Source organism: Mesoplodon bidens (assembly GCF_964165515.1).
Source record: "Mesoplodon bidens genome assembly, chromosome: 10".
Lineage (NCBI taxonomy): Eukaryota > Metazoa > Chordata > Mammalia > Artiodactyla > Ziphiidae > Mesoplodon > Mesoplodon bidens.
The window spans coordinates 90,034,871-90,053,912 of record NC_138172.1 but is presented as its reverse complement, the minus strand read 5'-3'; the positions used below and the strand labels follow the sequence as shown (position 1 = coordinate 90,053,912).

General features: G+C 40.9%; 1 protein-coding gene across 2 annotated transcripts in view; it reads right to left on the bottom strand.

Annotated features, from left to right (window-relative positions):
• MBOAT1 (membrane bound glycerophospholipid O-acyltransferase 1) overlaps nt 1–19,042 on the bottom strand; it is a 120,336-nt gene that overhangs the window by 19,850 nt on the left and 81,444 nt on the right. Inside the window, exons 5-9 of one of the 2 annotated variants that reach the window (XM_081247177.1) lie at nt 11,805–11,860; nt 9,705–9,759; nt 8,055–8,238; nt 5,746–5,872; nt 771–874 (exon numbers count right to left, since the gene is read on the bottom strand). In XM_081247177.1, coding sequence (XP_081103303.1) covers nt 771–874; nt 5,746–5,872; nt 8,055–8,238; nt 9,705–9,759; nt 11,805–11,860 — 526 coding nt within the window. Of the gene's footprint in view, nt 1–770; nt 875–5,745; nt 5,939–8,054; nt 8,239–9,704; nt 9,760–11,804; nt 11,861–19,042 lie in introns of both variants that reach the window. The other variant, XM_081247176.1, reaches the window with a different exon arrangement.

Sequence of the window (19,042 nt, the reverse complement as noted above, 5' to 3'; positions counted from 1 at the left end):
TCCAGTGGCACTCTACCTGCCCTGTGGCGGGTGGAAAATGAACCACCAGCAACCATGAGTCACCTGGTTGGAGAACCAACACTTTGGGATGTTGAGAATCATGCCCTTCCTCCCAACCAGCTGCCAGGAGGAAAAGGGCCCAAGACTTGGCATTCCTTTCAGCTCTGAGGGATGACAATGCCAAGGAAACCAAGAAGGATGGGGCCCCAGAGAGACCACCTCTAGAGATGGAAACATATCCAGAACTGTGGTCCAAAAACAAAGCCAGTGAAAAAGAAAAACCACACTAATTCTAGTGGCCTAAAAGCTGCGCACCAATTACAATTCTTAAAAGCGAATGCATTATAAATGTTTCCAAAGGAACCACCGAGAACACTGGCAATATTGAAATCTAAATACAGCTGCTAGTCTGTACCCTTGACTGAGGAAAGGAGAATGTGAACAAGAGAAAATGATATCTGTACTTTCTAGTTGATAGAACAGGAATGTAAGCAACAAAAAGATTTTCCTGGCTCTTTTTCAGATTTTTCGTGTGTTGTTATTACTTGAACCATTAATACTGCCAAGAAAGTAGGCACCTTAAAAGAAAAAAAAAAAAAAAGGAAAAAAGTTCCAAGATACAAAATGTCCCCGAGCCTGCTGGAGCCAGCATTTCCTGATAGCAGCTTTTCCTTGCACACTGATGATAAACTTCTATGGATACCACACGCACAGCAAACCATCTGCTTTATTCACAATGGCAGCTTGATTCAAAAGCATGATAAACTCACCTCAATTTTCCAGATGTTTAGGTTAGAAAGCAGATCCCAACAGAAATTTCCATTCTTATCCACTCCGCTGAACCCAAAGCCAGCTGCGTTATTCACTGCATCAGCTATGGTTTTTAAAACAACACATTAGGATGTGGAATAAAAGATACTAAGTGTCTGTCTAGCTTTAAGATGAAGAGAGATAGATAGTTTCCTTGGAAAAGAAACCAAAATAAATTTAAAGGACCTGGTACCATTATGAATCAGTTTTGGCCCTTGGGTGACCTCAACTTTTATTCATTTTTATTCATTCACTAGCATTTAATGAGCACCTGCTCAGTAAGAAGGAAGGTGCTAGATGCTCACAGAATGCAAAATGAAAAGAAGAGAAATGAAGAAGCAAAACAAAGAAACAGGAAGATTTAGTGACCAACTGGACATAAGGGGAGAAAGGGAAAGAGGTGAAAATACATATAAGCTCAGAGACCAGAAGATATAGGGGACTCCGTCCAAGAGCTGTCATTAAAGATGGCGGGACACAGGCTGATATCATTATATCAGGAGGAGAACCAGCTCTGAAATAGAAATTGGAGCTCGTTCTGGACATGTTAAGCATGACATGCCAGTAGGATATCAGTTGGGGGAGCCAAGATACAGTTAGAAAAATTTAGAACCTAAGAAAAGGAACATCTAGAGATGTGAATTTGGGACCAGCTGCCATAGAGGCCACATGTGGACACAATGACCAAAGCCACCCTACCCACAAAGTCAGTCCAAAGGCTCCTGTGTCCATCGTTATGTCACTTCACTGAACTCTATGAAAATGTCCCCCTGCTGTATTTCAGTTCTACTCAATTCCTTAATGAAATTTTTTACACTCAAAAAGAGATCTGATGAAATCAACACAGTTGTATGATAATAGCCAAGAGGCTTATTTTTTCTCTTCACTTATCTTCTTTCAAGTTCAGTCTGTTAGAATATTTTCCTAAGAAAAATAAACTAATGAAATTTTAAAGTCTGAGATCCGGGGGAGAGCTCAGAGAAACCTTTCCTTCGCTAGTTCTGTTCATTCCATTTCTATGGGAGTTCAGGTCCAACCCAAGCTGGACTTCTGAAGAAAAATCACCCGCTCTAGGTATGCCTCCTTTCCTTTTGGCATCGTTGATGATTTAATATCACTTATCTATGCTTAGCTTCACTGTAAAATGATCTAGTTTCTTTTAGAAGAAAGGAGGAAAAGTACCGAGTCCTAATATGTCTTTCTCCCAAGCCGACCGGAGGGAAACTCAGTGGAAAAGAAAAAGAACAAAGGCAGAGTGTACCAGTTAAGAAACCAAGAGTTTTAACATGTGTGGGCACAAACTGTGAATGACAGAAACAAACTAAACCAGCAGAGGACAAGCCCTTGAGGGTTGTGTTGACAACTAAAAACAGGGCTGGGCTGACCATGCTGGGACCAGCATAGCAACCCAGGAATTCCCTCTCCCATCTCCAGCCTCAGATCTAAAAAAAAAAAAAAAAAAAAGAAGAATGACTTTTTTTTTTTGGTCCTTACTATTTTCCCAGGATTCTGTAAAGCATTCCACAGACATTTCTCATTTAATCACACCATTGTGAGCAAGATGGTGGTTCAGGGTGGGAATGACAGCTCTCCTGGGTTCCCTTCTCTACTTGGAAACAGGGTCAATTCACAGCCTTGGGAGAGTTGTCTAACTTCTAGAAACCTCTTCCCCTGAGTAGAAAATGGATGTAATAACAGTACCCATTATAAAGGGATGTTGAAAGGATTAAACCAAATTGAATATATGTAGAGTGCATAACACAGGGCCTGGCCCAAGTCAGCACTCAAGAATGGTTAGCTGCCACCATTATTATCATTAGTATCACCACCCCCACCTTGCTAGTAAGAAGACTAAAGCTTAGTACTGTTACCACCTGAGTGGTCTTAATGTTAAACAGTGTCAGAATCTGAACACTAGAACTCTGGTTCCACAGCCTGAGTGGCTAGGAGTCATCTGAAAGATAAATGTAAGAACCAGAAGTGGTGACTCTCCGAACTGCTGCATTTAGAGGAGGTCAGAATTCCCTGCTACCCTGTATCCAAGACTGGTTTTTGCTTTAGAGCAGTTAGAGGTTCTAATTTCACCAGTCTAAAACTGGCTTCGCTTGCACTGTACACGGCTCTAACATATGACTGAAGATAAATTCATTTGGACACCCATATTTTGGAATCTGTGATCTTTAGAACACAGCCTGGGCTAAAATTGAGTCTCACTAATTAGTACTAATTAGTAGAAGAAAAACAACCAACCAGCCTCGTATGCTAAGTCCAAAGAAAATAGCTGTACTCTTTCAACAGAAACAGTAACTAGAATGAGGCTTACACAGTGCAACTCAGCTGAGATTCATCGAGAGGCCAGCTTTAAGGATTAAATTTATAATCATGTATTATTAGTACATCAATTATATGTAAATGGTGTTTGAAGGAGCTGGATAAAACAGTTGTTCAGTTAAGCAGTTTAAACATTCCCTGTTACACTATTCGTTGCTTCTTTACTCATAAATAATACAAAGCTTAATTTCAGACCAGCCCATGCAATCTAAACTACAACAAACTTCCAATTGAGGCCATACAAAGTAATGAAGTGTTTCTACTGAAGCCACAAGAAACAATAAAGAAAGGGCAGTGGGGGAGAATAGACAAAGAGGTAAGTCCACAGAGAAAGCTGTCCATGGAAAGGGGCACTCCTCTATTCCAAATATCTGGGGTCACCCCGCAACGAGCAGACTGACAGCAGACACCCTTGTGCCCTGTAAGCCCCTCCCCACCCAGGTCCCCGCCAGCACAACCCACCTCGTGTTAGACTTTCCCTACGAGACTACGGCATGGCCTTTCTTTCCTCCTTAAATCAGGAGCTGCTTTAGTCCAGAAGCCAGCCCATAAGCCCTGGGATACAGAATATGGGAGCGGGAAGGGGGAGGGGAGAGGGGAAAAGAAAAGGAGGAAAAGTGAAGAAGTAGAAGTTAGGAAAGGAGTGAGATTCTATTACACACACACACACACACACACACACTCACACACACTCAAGGTTGGAGCAAAGCGAAAACTCTACTTCACATAGAAAAATATGCCCAGTATTCCATCCATAGTAGGCCTAACGCCTACCTACGAAGCAAATTATTTTTCAATAATAAAGCATCTGCAGAAAAAGGAATCAGATACAAGGAGACTCTGGAAGCCCTCCCCAAGGACCAGTCCATATACATCATCCCCTCTGTAATTCTACTACTGGGGCAGCTCTTGACGTGTATTGCCTGGTTGGTGTACGCGTCTGTGTCCTCACAGACTGTAACGGTCTTGAGGGCTGAGATAGCTTACTCACCTTTGAGTTCCTCATAGCACACAGACTGGTACTCCACAAAAAACTCCTTGAATTAAACTGAATGGGACCAGAAACAAAATTTCCCCCGCGGCAAATTTTGGAAAAGCTCTGAAGTCTCTCTCTGGTCAAGCGTAACATAAATACTGCACTAGACTGAACTTGTCTCTGAACATTGTGACCTTTAAAAATAACTTGGGGGCTTCCCTGGTGGCGCAGTGGTTGAGAATCTGCCTGCCAATGCAGGGGACACGGGTTCAAGCCCTGGTCTGGGAAGATCCCACATGCTGCGGAGCAACTGGGCCCGTGAGCCACAACTACTGAGCCTGTGCGTCTGGAGCTTGTGCTCTGCAACAAGAGAGGCTGCGATAGTGAGAAGCCCGCGCACTGCGATGAAGAGTGGCCCCCACTCGCTGCAACTAGAGAAAGCCCTCGCACAGAAACGAAGACCCAACGCAGCAAAAATAAATAAATAAATTAATTAATTAAAAAAAAATAATTTGGACCAGGAGCAGGGAAGAAAGAGGAATGGGGGGTTATTGCTTTGTTTAATGGACAGAGTTTCTGTTTCAGGAAAAGTTCTGGAGATGGATGATGGTGACGATGGTTGTACAACACTGTGACTGAACTTAATGCCATTAAATCGTACACTAAAGATGGTTAAAATGGCAACTTTTACATTATGTATATTTTACCGTAATAAAAATAATAAATGAAAAAAAACAGTAGCTATGAACTTGATTTGGGGGCTATAAACTTGGAGCATGAAATGAGAGAAGAGAACTCAGTTAAGTGCTGTGCCCTTATGAAATATGGACTAAGCACTAGGAAGTGAGTTTAATAATCTATTTGGCTTCATAAACCAAGTCACTGTTCCCTGACATCAAGCCCCAGGTCACTGGCAGCTAAGGTGTTAAACTTCCATTCCTGAAAGGGTTCCAAATGTGAAATAGATAAGGTTACCATGCCTTATCAAAATACTTTACCATTCTTGGTAAGTAAACAGAAGCTTTATTGCTCACTTTAGCAAAGGTTTCAACTTTTCCGGTCTAAAATTATGTAAAAGGAAAGAGATGAAAGTTTAATATTGACTAAAGTTATCTCACAGGAAAAAAAAAGTGTGATAATACCAAATTAAGTCGAACTTTCCACCTTTAAAAAAAAAAGTCACTTGAAATCAGTTTCTTTCTAAGGCATAAAGCTTAACCAACAATTTCTTAAAGAAGTGTAACCTAAATGAGCACATGTGTTGATAAAATTAAGTCAGTGTATATCCTGTATTATAGACAAGCCAGAAAAATTACCAGAAAGCCAGATCATTCTGGAATTTTCCCCTAACTTTCCAAGTTTGATGGGTAGAAGAAGCAGCTTCCAGGTTTTGACGTCTGTTAATAACAACAGCCAGGCTTTCTTTCCTCCTTATCACAGATAATTGAGTTTCTGGGCAGCGGGAAAGAAGAGGTTTACTCTGGAAGGTAGAAAGTGACCCTGGCTCAATTGCCCTCCATCACGCATTGGACTTTTTTTAGATTAGCTGATCCAAATGCTGCTCTGGCCAAGCCATCCAAGGAGTATCATTTTTCCCTCTTTCATTTAGCACCCTCCAACAAACTCACCTAACGTCCAGGCAAAGTAATACTTGGGCTTCGAGGCTTGCATGACAACATATAAGTAGCAGAGTCGGGTCAGAAAGTTTGCTTTATGAACAAACCAGTCGTCAACCAGGCAGGTGACAGGGAAGGTCTTCGTAAGCGTCAAAAACAAAAGGAGAGACACCAAGGTCATGCACAATTTGTGTATCACGGCTCTCTGAAAATGGGGGGGAAAATGAGGTAACTATTCAGAAGACACTGGTATGAGGAAAACAATTTCAGCAAAGGCACATTGAGAACAAAGCCATTTCAAAGCTGCTTTGGCAATATTCTCTAGAAGGAGTGGCAAAAGGCATTCTTCCTCAGGGCGTGTATTGAATGATGGGCATTATGTGCTATATTTAGATGCAGAATACACCCCATGACACCTGAGGTGGATGGATCTAAAACAAAAGAAAACTTTTACCAGCACATTCTACCAACAAAGGGCAGGTGGTTTTATTACCCAAAACATAAGAGAAATCAGTAACATGACAGGGTGGCGATCTTCCATCAGAAAGAAAGAACCATTGGCCTTGCGGTCCTGCCGCCAGCAGAGCCAAGGAAATGGGTTTGAATCGCCAGCAAGGAGCACAGAGGCTTAGTTGGGAAGGATTATGTGCACATGATTACATGTCTGAGCCAGGACATGGGCAGGTAGTAGAAAGCTTTAGAAAACCTTTCTGGATGGTTTACATGTAGTCTGCTCTGGGGTTAAGCTATACAGAGGTTTTAAATTCCTCTGGATGGAATCGTTTTGCCCGGTTCCCCTGACATTCCAAACATCAACAGATTTATAGTTCCCAACTTTATAAAAACAGACTTCTTTTACTTGTAACATAGGGATAGCAGTAGCACCTCCCCCAGAGGGTGGCTTGGGGTTTCAGCACGTGAATATTTACAAGGGACTGAAAGCAGTGCTGGGCTCCCCGTTAAGTGAGTACCATGCTTAACTATGATGACACCACTGAGGGGCCAGCAGCTTGTGTGCGCCAGCCCCTCCCATCCATGTGTCCTTAGCCAAAATGCAACCTTACCGCTTCATGTTCTCTGTGCACAAAAAAATGCGAGAGTATCCTTGGAGGGTGATGATGGAAAATAATGTTATTTTCCAAATACAAGTATGTGAAATGCAGCACTCCTGTGACAGATACTCCCCAGAAACACCTGTGGTTACTTTGATGTCTCCCAGCCACGGTGACCTCACTCCTAGATGATGTCGATAAAGCCGCTGGGGCTGAGACATCTAAGTAATCATGAAGTGCAGAGGACCCAAGTGTGTCAAAGCTCTCCAAAAATGCATGCTTTATTAATCAATCACTTAAATTTTCAAATACTTAATGTTGCCTGATGGTAGCACTTTAAAAATATTTAAATTATCCTGAATTTCTCCCTTTCCAATGTTCCCCATCCCTTCAATTAATTACAAATTTCCCTTAAATATAGGATATTTGATCTGGATAAATTCAGCATATTTGTAAAGTTCAATGAATTAAGCGCATGTTGACTAATTTGAGGTTAATACACTTCAGCTTAAAATTTAAATATTGTATAAAAAAACCACCTAAACTCTCTCAAAGTCAATATGACCAAACTACAGGCATGCCAGTATAAAACTGGTTTCCCTTGCCATAAAAGCAGGATCTGCAGGGCTTCCCTGGTGGCGCAGTGGTTGAGAGTCCGCCTGCCGATGCAGGGGACACGGGTTCGTGCCCCGGTCCGGGAAGATCCCACATGGCGCGGAGCGGCTGGGCCCGTGAGCCATGGCCACTGAGCCTGCACGTCCGGAGCCTGTGCTCCGCAACGGGAGAGGCCACAGCAGTGAGAAGCCAACGTACCTCAACAACAACAAAAAAAGCAGAATCTGCAATAAAAAGCACATTTATTCTGGTCCCACTCTTTCCTCCTCCACCATTTATGACATAGTATCTTTTGGCTATCTATGAATTTCTATTCATAAAGAGAAAACACTCATAAATTTGAATGTGTTAACAAGCACAGTCATAGGCACATTGTAGGCATTAATACTGGCTGGTTGGCAAATGGGTTAATTGCTTCAATATTCCCAGCCAATGAGCTTCTCTGTGAAATAAACATCTGTTGCTCCAACACAGAGAACTACTGCAAATAAATACCAATACTGATATTTTAAACAAACGGGGAAAAGTTACCAGCCAAGATTTCTGGTAAACTGTTTGGCTTTTTAATTCGAACAATTAAAAGTGACAGTCAGCCCTGGCAGCAAAGCTCTATTTTCTGGACCTCTGGGTAAATACTTGGCACTAAAAACTTACAGTGGGAGAAGGTTCTGGCAGGCTGTGGAAGCCTTTTTCCTTCCAGTTCACTTCCAGCAACTTCATGTGTGTATGTCTCCCCTCAATGAAGGCTATATACTCCTTGAAATTGTTACAAGGGCCCGCTATGACACTCATGAAGTTGAGAAGGTAGCTTACGTATTCCAAAAAGGAGGGTTTTGCTCTGCGAAAATAAAGTAAAAAGTTGAAGAGTCTTCAGTCTTTGATTTTTTGTTCATATTTGCAGATATGTCGATCGTAAACACAGGTGTTGTCTCTGTGGGTTGTTAAACACAGCGTGATCTTTCCTTGTTCTGGTTCTTTAAAAATCCGTCTAAGAAGAAACCTAGTTGAAAGGAAGTTATTGAGGTGGGCGGCGCAGAGAAGGCACAGCACTCCGTGGCGCCCTCTGCTGGCCACCCACAGCTATAAACGCGGAGGGCCAGGAGTGGGCCAAAGGCAACCCTGAGGCTGGGAAATGTTCTTTCTCAACGACCTTGGCTGTCTGTCTACCAGAGAAAATGAAGGTACTAAACATAAGGCAGGGTGGGTACCCGACCTAACGTGAGTTGGTTGAGATGCTTTGAAATGGGAAAACTCCCTCCCAACTGCCAAAATAAATACAAAACAAATGATGGGTAGAACCGGTTTCCACTTGAGGCCACACAAACTACCGCTGTAACAGCCTCGTGTCTGCTTTGGCATCCAGGCACAAGGTCCTGGACAACAGACAAGGGCAGTGGCAGGAAAAAATTTTCTAGAGACCAGTTCTGTCTAGTGTTTTAAGGGCCTTTTAAAGGGCATGGTCTTCAAGTAGGACAGAATTGTGGGGAAAGGCTTCCTCAAATGCCATTGCTAACCAGTCACTGGAATTATGCCCTATAGCATTTACACCCCCATGATGCTTAGCAAAGAACTTGGTTCATTAGACTCTTGCAATGATACTTTCTACGTTGCTTCCAAGTCCCAACTTCTTAATGAAGGAATGAAGCTGGACCCTCTCTTACATATCCCAGTTATTTCCTGCTACTTTCTGGTAGGAACCCTCCACCATGGCTGCACCACTCTCCCCCATGTGCTACCCCCATAAGCCATTTCTGCTCCTCTGTCAGTGTTATTCTCCTACTTTAGACGGCCTCCCTTCCTCTCCGATACCCATCCCCTTTCTACTACACATCAACACTGGCCGAAGTCCACCTTCAGCCTTCAGCTTCCTCCTTCATCCTATTCGCCAGCCCATATTCATCTCTCCAACCCCACTTCCTATCTTTTTTCATGACAGAATAATCATACTGATAGGCACTGATAATTAACTGTTTCTTGACAACCCTCAGACACATGCCCAATAAAAATAATTTTGGAATAAAGAGAACAACCCCACTGAAGGAGAATCCTGTAAAACTAACAAAATACAGAGCCATTTACCCTTTGATCTAGCGCTCTCAGTTCTGGGAATCTATCCCACAGCTATACCCAAACCTATTTAAAATGACCTATGGACAAGGTTATCATGGCTTACCATTTATAAGAGCCAAAGACTGGTAGACAACCCAAGTGTCCATCAATAGCAGATTCATTCAATAAACAACATTAAGGAAGATCTCTGGATACTGATACCCAAAGGGCTCAAGAATATATTGTCAAACTTACTTTACAGCAAGCCGATGTTGCTCAGTGGAAAGATCTTCAGCCTTCCGACCTAATCCTATGAAAAGAAATATTGAGAAATAAGATGTTTTAAGTGAAGTAGATAACTAAATCCTTAAAGAGGCTTATAAAAACTCATTTGAAAGAAGTGATTCGTTTTTGTTTCATCAATCATAAGTAGTCCCCGTTCTCCGTTTTTTTCAGTGGATCAAAGGGCTGCCTATAAGGACACGTGTGAGGAAGAAAGTCTCTATAGGTTCTTATGAAGAGGGGAGAATTCAGGGGTTACCCCGATTTAATTCACACAGTATGAACATGGATCCCAGAGAACCCTTCACACCTCATACACTCCTTACCACACTGTATACGTTTTCATTGTTCCATGAGAGACATAAGCCTGCCTTTGCAGCCTGCACCTGCCTAACTTTCTTCCTGATTATGCTGGGTGCAGATACCTGGTATAAGCTGGGAATGCAATGGAATGGATGGGGAAAGGAATAGGGGACTTTCCTCTTCCAAAGAAACAGGAAACGTAACCCTGAATGCACGGAAAACACAAAAGAATTATCAAGAGGTTTTTCTTCTTTTAAAACTCATCCATGCCAGAAAAACTCCCAACCAAATCACATTTGTGCTTCCTATAAAATCTGTATGTTAACTAATAGTCAAGGAAACCGAACTGTCATCTTAAGAGCAGAAGAAGTCGACTTTAAAACTGTATATTCAGCTAAGACTGATTAGGGTTACCGACCGTCAAGGCAACTCAAAAACATGCCTAAGAGAAGACAGACTGTTTCTGGAACTTACTTGTCCCTCCCACACACAAGAAAAAAAAAAAAAAAGGAAAAGGCAAATAAACATTTTGCTGCATGTAAGGGATGTTCCAAAAAACAGGGTAAACTGAGAATGCTTTGAAAAGTAAATTTAGGCAAAAAGCCTGTGTATTAAAAGCAAAACAAAACCAAGAAGCAATGTTAATAAAAAAAGTCACACACTTTTTTCTAAGATCTTATCAAATAGTACAGCTCTGGCAATCTCAGGAATTAAATTGATTTTAGCTATTGACTTACGGTGCTAATGTGAGTCTATAACGACTACCAAATGGTTTTCAGGTACAAAAATATTGACCAACTCACCCCATTTTGCCCAGGACTTTGCCAATGTGGGCACTAAAAATTTCATATCCTGGGAAACCTCTGGGTTCTGGGCAAACCAGGACATTTGCTCACCCTAGAAAGGCTCCATCCTCAGAATAAAATTACTCAGTTCTCTACAGAATGACTAAATCGCCAAGTATGAACTAGGAATAAACAGGGTCAAAATGAAATTAAATCAGCTCCCCAGCTGTAAGGAAAAACAGGAAGACTCACTAGCAGAGACTAAATCTTCCCAACCCGTCAACACGTAAAGAAGTTTCAACAGTCGGAAAGCATTTGCCAGAGCCGTACAAATCCACAGAGGATACCTTTACTAATTGCACCTGGCATCTCTTAAGCCCATATTGAAACCTTCCACATGGATGGAAGGGCCATCCTCCTTTCCTGGAACCCAGTATTAACAGTGGAAATAATCACACTTTCTGGCCATTACCAGGAAGGGCCTGAGCAAAGAAAATGTTCAGTTTTATATAAAGAAAAGATTCTTTTTCTTCCCAGCTTTTTATAGGGTTGGGCTAATCTCATTAGATAATTTTACAAGCCCCCACACCCCAAAAAATGGTTAACTAGCCAATGCTGTTTAACATTTTATTACCTCATGAGCTTCTCAGAGATTAAACCAAAGAAAAAGGATTCCATTTCTTCTGAATGGATTTGGAAATGGAGGGCAGAGAGCACCATACATTAACTTAAATTTAAAACACTGTAAAACTAAACAGAAAACCCACCATTCTCAGTACAAACACTTTAGCCAAGACTACGGATTCAGCAGGGAAATGGTAAATAATAGCTGGGAAAGTAAAAAGCTATGATTAAAGTGGGCTGCAAATTTTTTTGCAAGATCTGCCAGCCCTTGTCTAACTTTTGGACTGTGTGTACAGTAGAAAAGAAGAGCTCTGAAGGTCAGGCTCACTCTTAGAACCAAAAGGAGGGCTGTTTTTCTCACCGTCATGAACTTGGAATGCCAAGGTTGTGATCTTCTGAGTGACAATCATCAAAGGCCTAAAAGGAAGATAGAAAACAATCAAGGTTGGCAGGACTGCCACTGGAGAAAACATTTATTCCATTTCTGGGCATGGTAGTGTTTCTTGAAGATTATGAAATAAAATACAAAAACACAGAATTCAAACAATTTTTTCCCCTTCCAAATCACTTTAAATAAGTAGATAGGCAACAGTGAACAAGAAGATCACCGTAGAAACTCCCTCTTGTGTTCTTACGCAAAGCTAAGTTCTAGGACCAACACTGCCAGCATCGCCTGGAGCTTATGAGAAACATAGACTCTCACGCTCCATTCCCAACCCAGAAAGTAAGAACCTGCATATTCACAAGATCTCCATGGAATTCAAATGCACATTTAAGTGTAAGCAGCACTGGTTTGGGAGATAACCTAATCCAGAGCCCTGGTTCCACCTGGATGGATATATGTTTTGGCTTCTTCATGCTAATATGCTCTAAAATGCTTTGTTCTATTTAAAGGCAATTCTTTCATGCACACATAGTAAAAGATACATTTGTAAAATATAGCTGCCTGTAAATAAACCATTTAGTGACCAAAAAGAGCACCAATCTTATTGTGAAAAAAGCCATCAAATACAAGCCTAAGAAGTGACACCCATGTCAACAAGCATGTCAAGATAATTCAGTGTATACCTATATCCCCATATATATGTATACGTATAGCTGATTCACTGTTATACAGCAGAAACTGACACAACATTGTAAAGCAATTATACTGCAATAAAGATGTTAAAAAAATCACACACAAAAAGATAATTCAATGGAAGCAATAGTCTTTTCAACAAATAGTGATGGGACAACTAGATATCCACATAAAAAGCATACAAAAAGTAACTAAAAATGGTTCAAAGACCTAAATGTAAGAGCTAAACTATAAAACTCTTAGAAAAAAACATAGGCATAGATCTTCATGACCTTAGATTTGGCGATGACTTCTTAGATGTAACACCAAAATCACAAGTAACAAAAGGAAAAGATAGATTAAATGGATATCATTAAAGCTTAAAATTTTGTGCTTCAAAGGACACACACAATCAAGAAAGTGAAATTCACAGAATGCATGAAAATATGTGCAAATCATATATCTGCTGAGGAACTCATACTAGACTAAAGAACACTTCCAACTCAATAATAAAAAGACAAAAGTAACAATTTAAAAATGGCCAAAGGATCTGAATGGACATTTGTATTAAAAAAAGATATACAAATGGTGAATAAGCACATGAAAAGATGCTCAGTAGTAATCAGCCATCAGAGAAATGCAAATCAGAACCACAATGAGATATGACTTCACAAGCACTAGGATGACCAGAATCAAAAAGACAGATTGTTTTGGCCACAAGGTGGAGAATTGGAACCCTCACACATTACTGGTGGGAATATTAAATGGTGCAGCTAGCTGAGAAACAGTCTGGCAGTTCCTCAAAACGTTAAACATAGAATTACCACATGACCAAGCAATTCCACTCCTAGGTATATACCCATGAGAAATAAAAACATGTCTACACAAAAACTTGTACATACATGTTCAGAGCAACATTATTCATAACAGCCCCAAAAGAAATAACCCAAATGTCCATCAACTGATGAATGGATAAATAAAAGGTGATATGTCCCTCTAATAGAATATTATTCAGCAATAAAAACAATAAAGTACTGATACATGCTACAACATGGATAGACCTTGAAAACACTATGCTAAGAGAAAAAAGCCAGACATAAATGGCCACATATTGTAAGATTCCATTTATATGAAATATCTAGACTGGGCAAATCCACAGAGAAATGGATTGCTGGTTGCCTGAGTCTCGGGGAATTGGGAGGAAATGAGGAGCGATAGCTAATGCATACAGGTTTCTTTGGGTTGGGTGGGTGATGAAAATGTTGTAAAATTAACTGTGGTAAAATGGTTACACTCTGTAAATTCACTCTGCATATGTGTTAAAACCTGCTGAATTGTATACTTTAAGTGGGTGAATTGCATTGTATGTGAATTACATCTCAATAAAGCTGTAATTAAAATGACACCTGAAAACTGAACAGCTACACGTAAAAGAATGGAACGAGAACATTCTCTAACACCATACACAAAAATAAACTCAAAATGGATTAAAGATCTAAATGTAAGGCCAGACACTATAAAACTCTTGGAAACATAGGCAGGACACTCTCTGACATAAATTGCAGCAAGATCTTTTTTGATCCACCTCTGAGAGTAATGAAAATAAAAATAAACAAATGGGACCTAATTAAACTTAAAAACTTTTACACTGTGAAGGAAACCATCAATAAAACAAACAGAAAACCCACAGAATGGGAGAAAATATTTGCAAGTGAAGCAGCTGACAAGGGATTAATCTCCAAAATATACAATTAGCACATGCAGTTCAATATCAAAAAAACAAACAACCCAATCAAAAAATGGGCAGAAGATCTAAATACACATTTCTCCAAAGAAGACATACAGATGGCCAAGAGGCACATGAAAAGATGCTCAACATCACTAATTATTAGAGAAATGCAAATCAAAACTACAATGAGGTATCACCTGCTACCGGTTAGACTGGCCATCATCAAAAAACTCTACAAACAATAAATGCTGGCGAGGGTATGGAGAAAAGGGAACCCTCTTACACTGTTGGTGGGAATGTAAATTGGTACAGCCACTATGGAGAACAGTATGGAGGTTCCTTAAAAAACTAAAAATAGAATTACCATATGATCCAGCAATCCCACTCCTGGGGATATATCCAGAGGAAACCGTAATTCGAAATGATACATCCACCTCAATGTTCATTGCAGCACTATTTACAATAACCAGGACATGGAAGCAACCTAAATGTCCATCAATGGAGGAATGGATAAAGAAGATGTAGTGTGTACATATATATATACACACACAACACACACACACACACACACACAATGGAATATTACCCAGCCATAAAAAAGAATGAAAAATGCCATTTGCAGCAACGTGGTTGGACCTAGACATTATCATACTGAGTGAAGTAAGTCAGACAAAGACAGACAAATATCATATCGCTTATATGTGGAATCTAAAAAATGGTACAAAGGAACCTATTTACAAAGCAGAATAGAGTCACAGATGTAGAAAACAAACTTGTGGTTACGAGGGGAGAAAAGGGAGGGAGGGATAAATTGAGAGGTTGGGTTTGATATATACACACGACTATATGTAGAACACATAACTAATAAGAACCTACTGAATAGCACAGGGAACTCTATTCAATACTCTGTAATGACCTATATGGGAATAAAATCTAAAAACGAGTGGATATATGTGTATGTATAACCAACTCCCTTTGCTGTACAGCAGAAACGAACACAACATTGTAAATCAACTATACTCCAATAAAAAATTAATTTAAAAAAAGACATCTGTTTTTCCAATCACCTAGCCTAGCTTAGTATCTTTAATAGCTCTATCCTCGCCCAGTGAGACGAGATAAAATCCCACTGCCCAACTACCCTACTTTCCTTCAAACCTTCTAAGTTTAGCCTGGTATCTGATCTCCATTCTCATAGCTTCTTATTGAATTTGCTATCTCTGAGCCGTATGGACTGATGACTCATTTACATAGAAAGCTGAGGTTTGGTCAACGTCCTATGACAGCATTCCTGGGATGAACCTAGGATGCCGCACAGCCTCTGTGCCGTGAGCTCAGGCCACACCCAGGTGTGGCAGGATGGGATCAGACGCAAACCATCTTTAGGCCAAGGCTGATGTGTCCACTGCACTTGGCCATCTCTTTGTGAGTCCATTTTCTTTAATTCCTCTCATTCTCATTTCCATTTTCCATCTCTTTAAAATACTAAGCATGTAATATTTTAAACTGTCAATATAAACTAATAAGATAAACTATTTTAAAGAAAGTGTCAACAAATGCCCTTTGAAATCTTAACACCTACACCCAACTTTATATCTTATTTGTAAAAGTCCAGTGGCCAACGTTTGAAACAAGATTCCTAATGTTGTGTAAGGCGAAGAGAAGGAGAAGTGATTTGTCTGACTGCGGAAGGAGGGGTGACTTGCGCTCCAGGACTGGGGAGAAGTGGGGGGTAGCCGACAAGGGAGCCCCCAAAGTGGTCATTCTAGGGCAGCAAGACATGCTCACAGCTGACACTAATTTTGACCACTCTCTTGTATAGTGAAAAAAATAACTGCTTCCAGAACACCGAGGTTTGGGTCCTAGAAATAAGGATTACATCAAAACTTTCTATAAGAGCAATTTCGTCTTACAAATATATAACTTCACAGCTCATCTTCTTGATATTCAACCTCTGACCCAGAATGTATAACAGATGCCGAGAGCTGTTCTTCGTGAAAGGGACTTACACTAAGCATCACATTCAATGTAGTTGCCAAATATGACTGTTTTTGTTTTCAAAGCCTCTTTGTGCTTTTTTTTCCTGTAAGATTGTAAGCCTGAGGAATCAGTAATAGGACTTAAACTCCCAGCCTTCTTTACACAAAGCCCAGCACAAATTTTTTGTGTTTTGAGACACACATTCTGGTGACCATGCAATTTGCAAACCAAGTTCCTACATTTGATTTAATTCACAACTTCATTTTAAAAGGGTCTAAAACATTGGTATATCCATAAAGGAAATGTGTCATGGAATTAGCCTGACCTTCAGCCTCTAGAGAAATGTAACATTTGTCTTCCTCTTTCTGGGGTTAGATTGAATGTATTCCATAATTAGGCACATGTTCAGCAAAGCATTTAGAGTCTATTCACAGAAGTGGTGGGCATGAGAAAGCACCTCTCAGATTGGCTGCTGGGGGTGCAAAACTGACTGGCTGCAGCCTCTGATTCCACCACTTGCTGGTGCTCAGCCCACGCCTCCCTGAGGCTGCGTCCAGCCAATGACTGAGCACAGCAGGGTAGCCACGCCCTCCAGACCAGGCGTGGTGCTCCTCAGCCAGGGAATTCCAGCTCGAGGACTCATCCTTGAACTCACTGAAACAGGCTCAGAACTGCACTGCAGTCCCAGACCTCCCTTCTTTCCTTCCCTCTCCCATCTCAGGGGTGAGACGTGCATTTTAATCTGATGGCTCTCCCAGCCTCATCCAGTTGCCTCCCTGTTTTCCCTCACAGGTATTTCACCCAACAAATCTCATACATCTGTTCCCACCTTGGCGTCTGCTTCTCAGAGAACCCAGACTAATGCAAGACACACTACTGAATATCTAGATCAATGTAAATAAATAATAATTAGTCCATGTTCAATCTGTACCTTTGGGCCTATGTAAGAACCACATTGTTATCATTCTTTAAGGGAAAAAACTCTCCCTTTTGGGGGGAAAAAATAAGAAGCTATGGATCAAATTTTGTTACCCATCATCTAGACTATACTTTTAATAATATATTGTTTCTGTTTTAAACATCTGAAGAAGTTTCTAGCAACTTAAATAAGAAGCGACTCACACATGTGACCATGGGCTTATAAAACACAACATACTGACAACTTGCAGAAAAGGAAATGGAGTTAGACTCCTCCTACATTCTTACTTTTCTGTGGGTGTAAGGAAGAGCGCCATACGCTCCTGCACAGAGGAAGTCCATTCTGAACGCTTTTCACTGATCAATTTATTTAAACCGATGGGTAGATCAGATGCCAAACTCAGACTGCACAGCTTACTGAGATTTCAGAGTCAAATCCATAGAGTTACCGACTTAGGATAAAACTCAAATACCGGGACTTCCCTGGTGGCACAGTGGTTAAGAATCCACCTGCCAATGCAGGGGACACGGGTTCAAGCCCTGATCCGGGAAGATCCCACATGCCGCGGAGCAGCTAAGCCCGTGTGCCACAATTACTGAGCCTGCACTCTAGAGCCCATGAGCCACAACCACTGAGCCCGTGTACCACAACAACTGAAGCCCACGTGCCTAAAGCCCATGCTCTGCAACAAGAGAAGCCACCACAACGAGAAGCCCGCGCACCACAACGAAGAGTAGCCCCCGCTCGCCGCAACTAAAGAAAGCCTGCACACAGCAACAAAGACCCAACGCGGCCAAAATAAATAAATAAATAAATATATTTTAAAAAACACTCAAATACCATCGATGTTGCATTTCAATCAAAACATAATATAATCTAAGACGTGTTTGTTGGTCTGTGATCGGAATTCATGCTTTTTCCGGCAAAAATACAAAACCCAGGAGATAGAAGCACATACTACAAGCACATGAAGGACACAGAAAGGCTCCTTGATGCAGCCAAAGGACTTCCTCAGGACAATGAGGCCTTAGAAGCTTAGCTGTACTCAGATTATCCACCCCCTGAGAAGTAGCCCCTGTCCTTGGATTTTTACACACTCACCAGTCAGAGGCTCTGCCCTTGAATCTATGGGAACCATCTGACCAATCGGAAACCAAGGTTTGAATCTAGCAGGGTTGAGATGGGGCCACTTCTCTTTTGTCCTGTGAATTTTTTTCATGATAAAAAAAAAAAAAAGCTGAAGAAAATTTTTTCTTCCTGAACCTAAAATTATTAGTCTAATTTGGATAAAGAAATATAGGGGGAAATAAAGTATGGGGAAAACAGGCAGATGGAGATATGTTTAGAGTAAAAAGAAAGAACTATGCCACTCTGCTCTCCCCACCACACACACACACACACACACACACACACACACACGCAAAATCAATGCCTTCTGATACAGATTTCAGGCAATTTACCAGTAGTGGTACCCATTCATCCATTTCCATTTCCCATATCAACTCCCAACAAAAAATAACCTGTTTTTAAAACACTAAGCAAAACTCTGTTCTGAGCAGTATTCCAGTATTACCTACCTATTTCACCTTAATCTTTGAACCTTAAGTGGTTAAGTTCTCTGTCCTGGTAAAGCTAGGATGGAACAATGAGATGATGCAGTCATCAGTTAGAGGTGTCAAAAGAGCCAACCAATCACAGCTGGCTGGACAGCATCAAGCCAAATCTGACATTCACGGATCTTATTTTCCCTAACAGGTAATTTTAGGCGCAAAAAGTTATACTTTATATTTTCATCAGTTCTTTGTTTATAATACAAATCCACTTAACAATGCATACATACTAGGAAAGCAAGGAGTCAGGCCAGCAAGAAGTCTGACAGGATGGGAGAATCCAAGTACAACAAACTGCCTATCA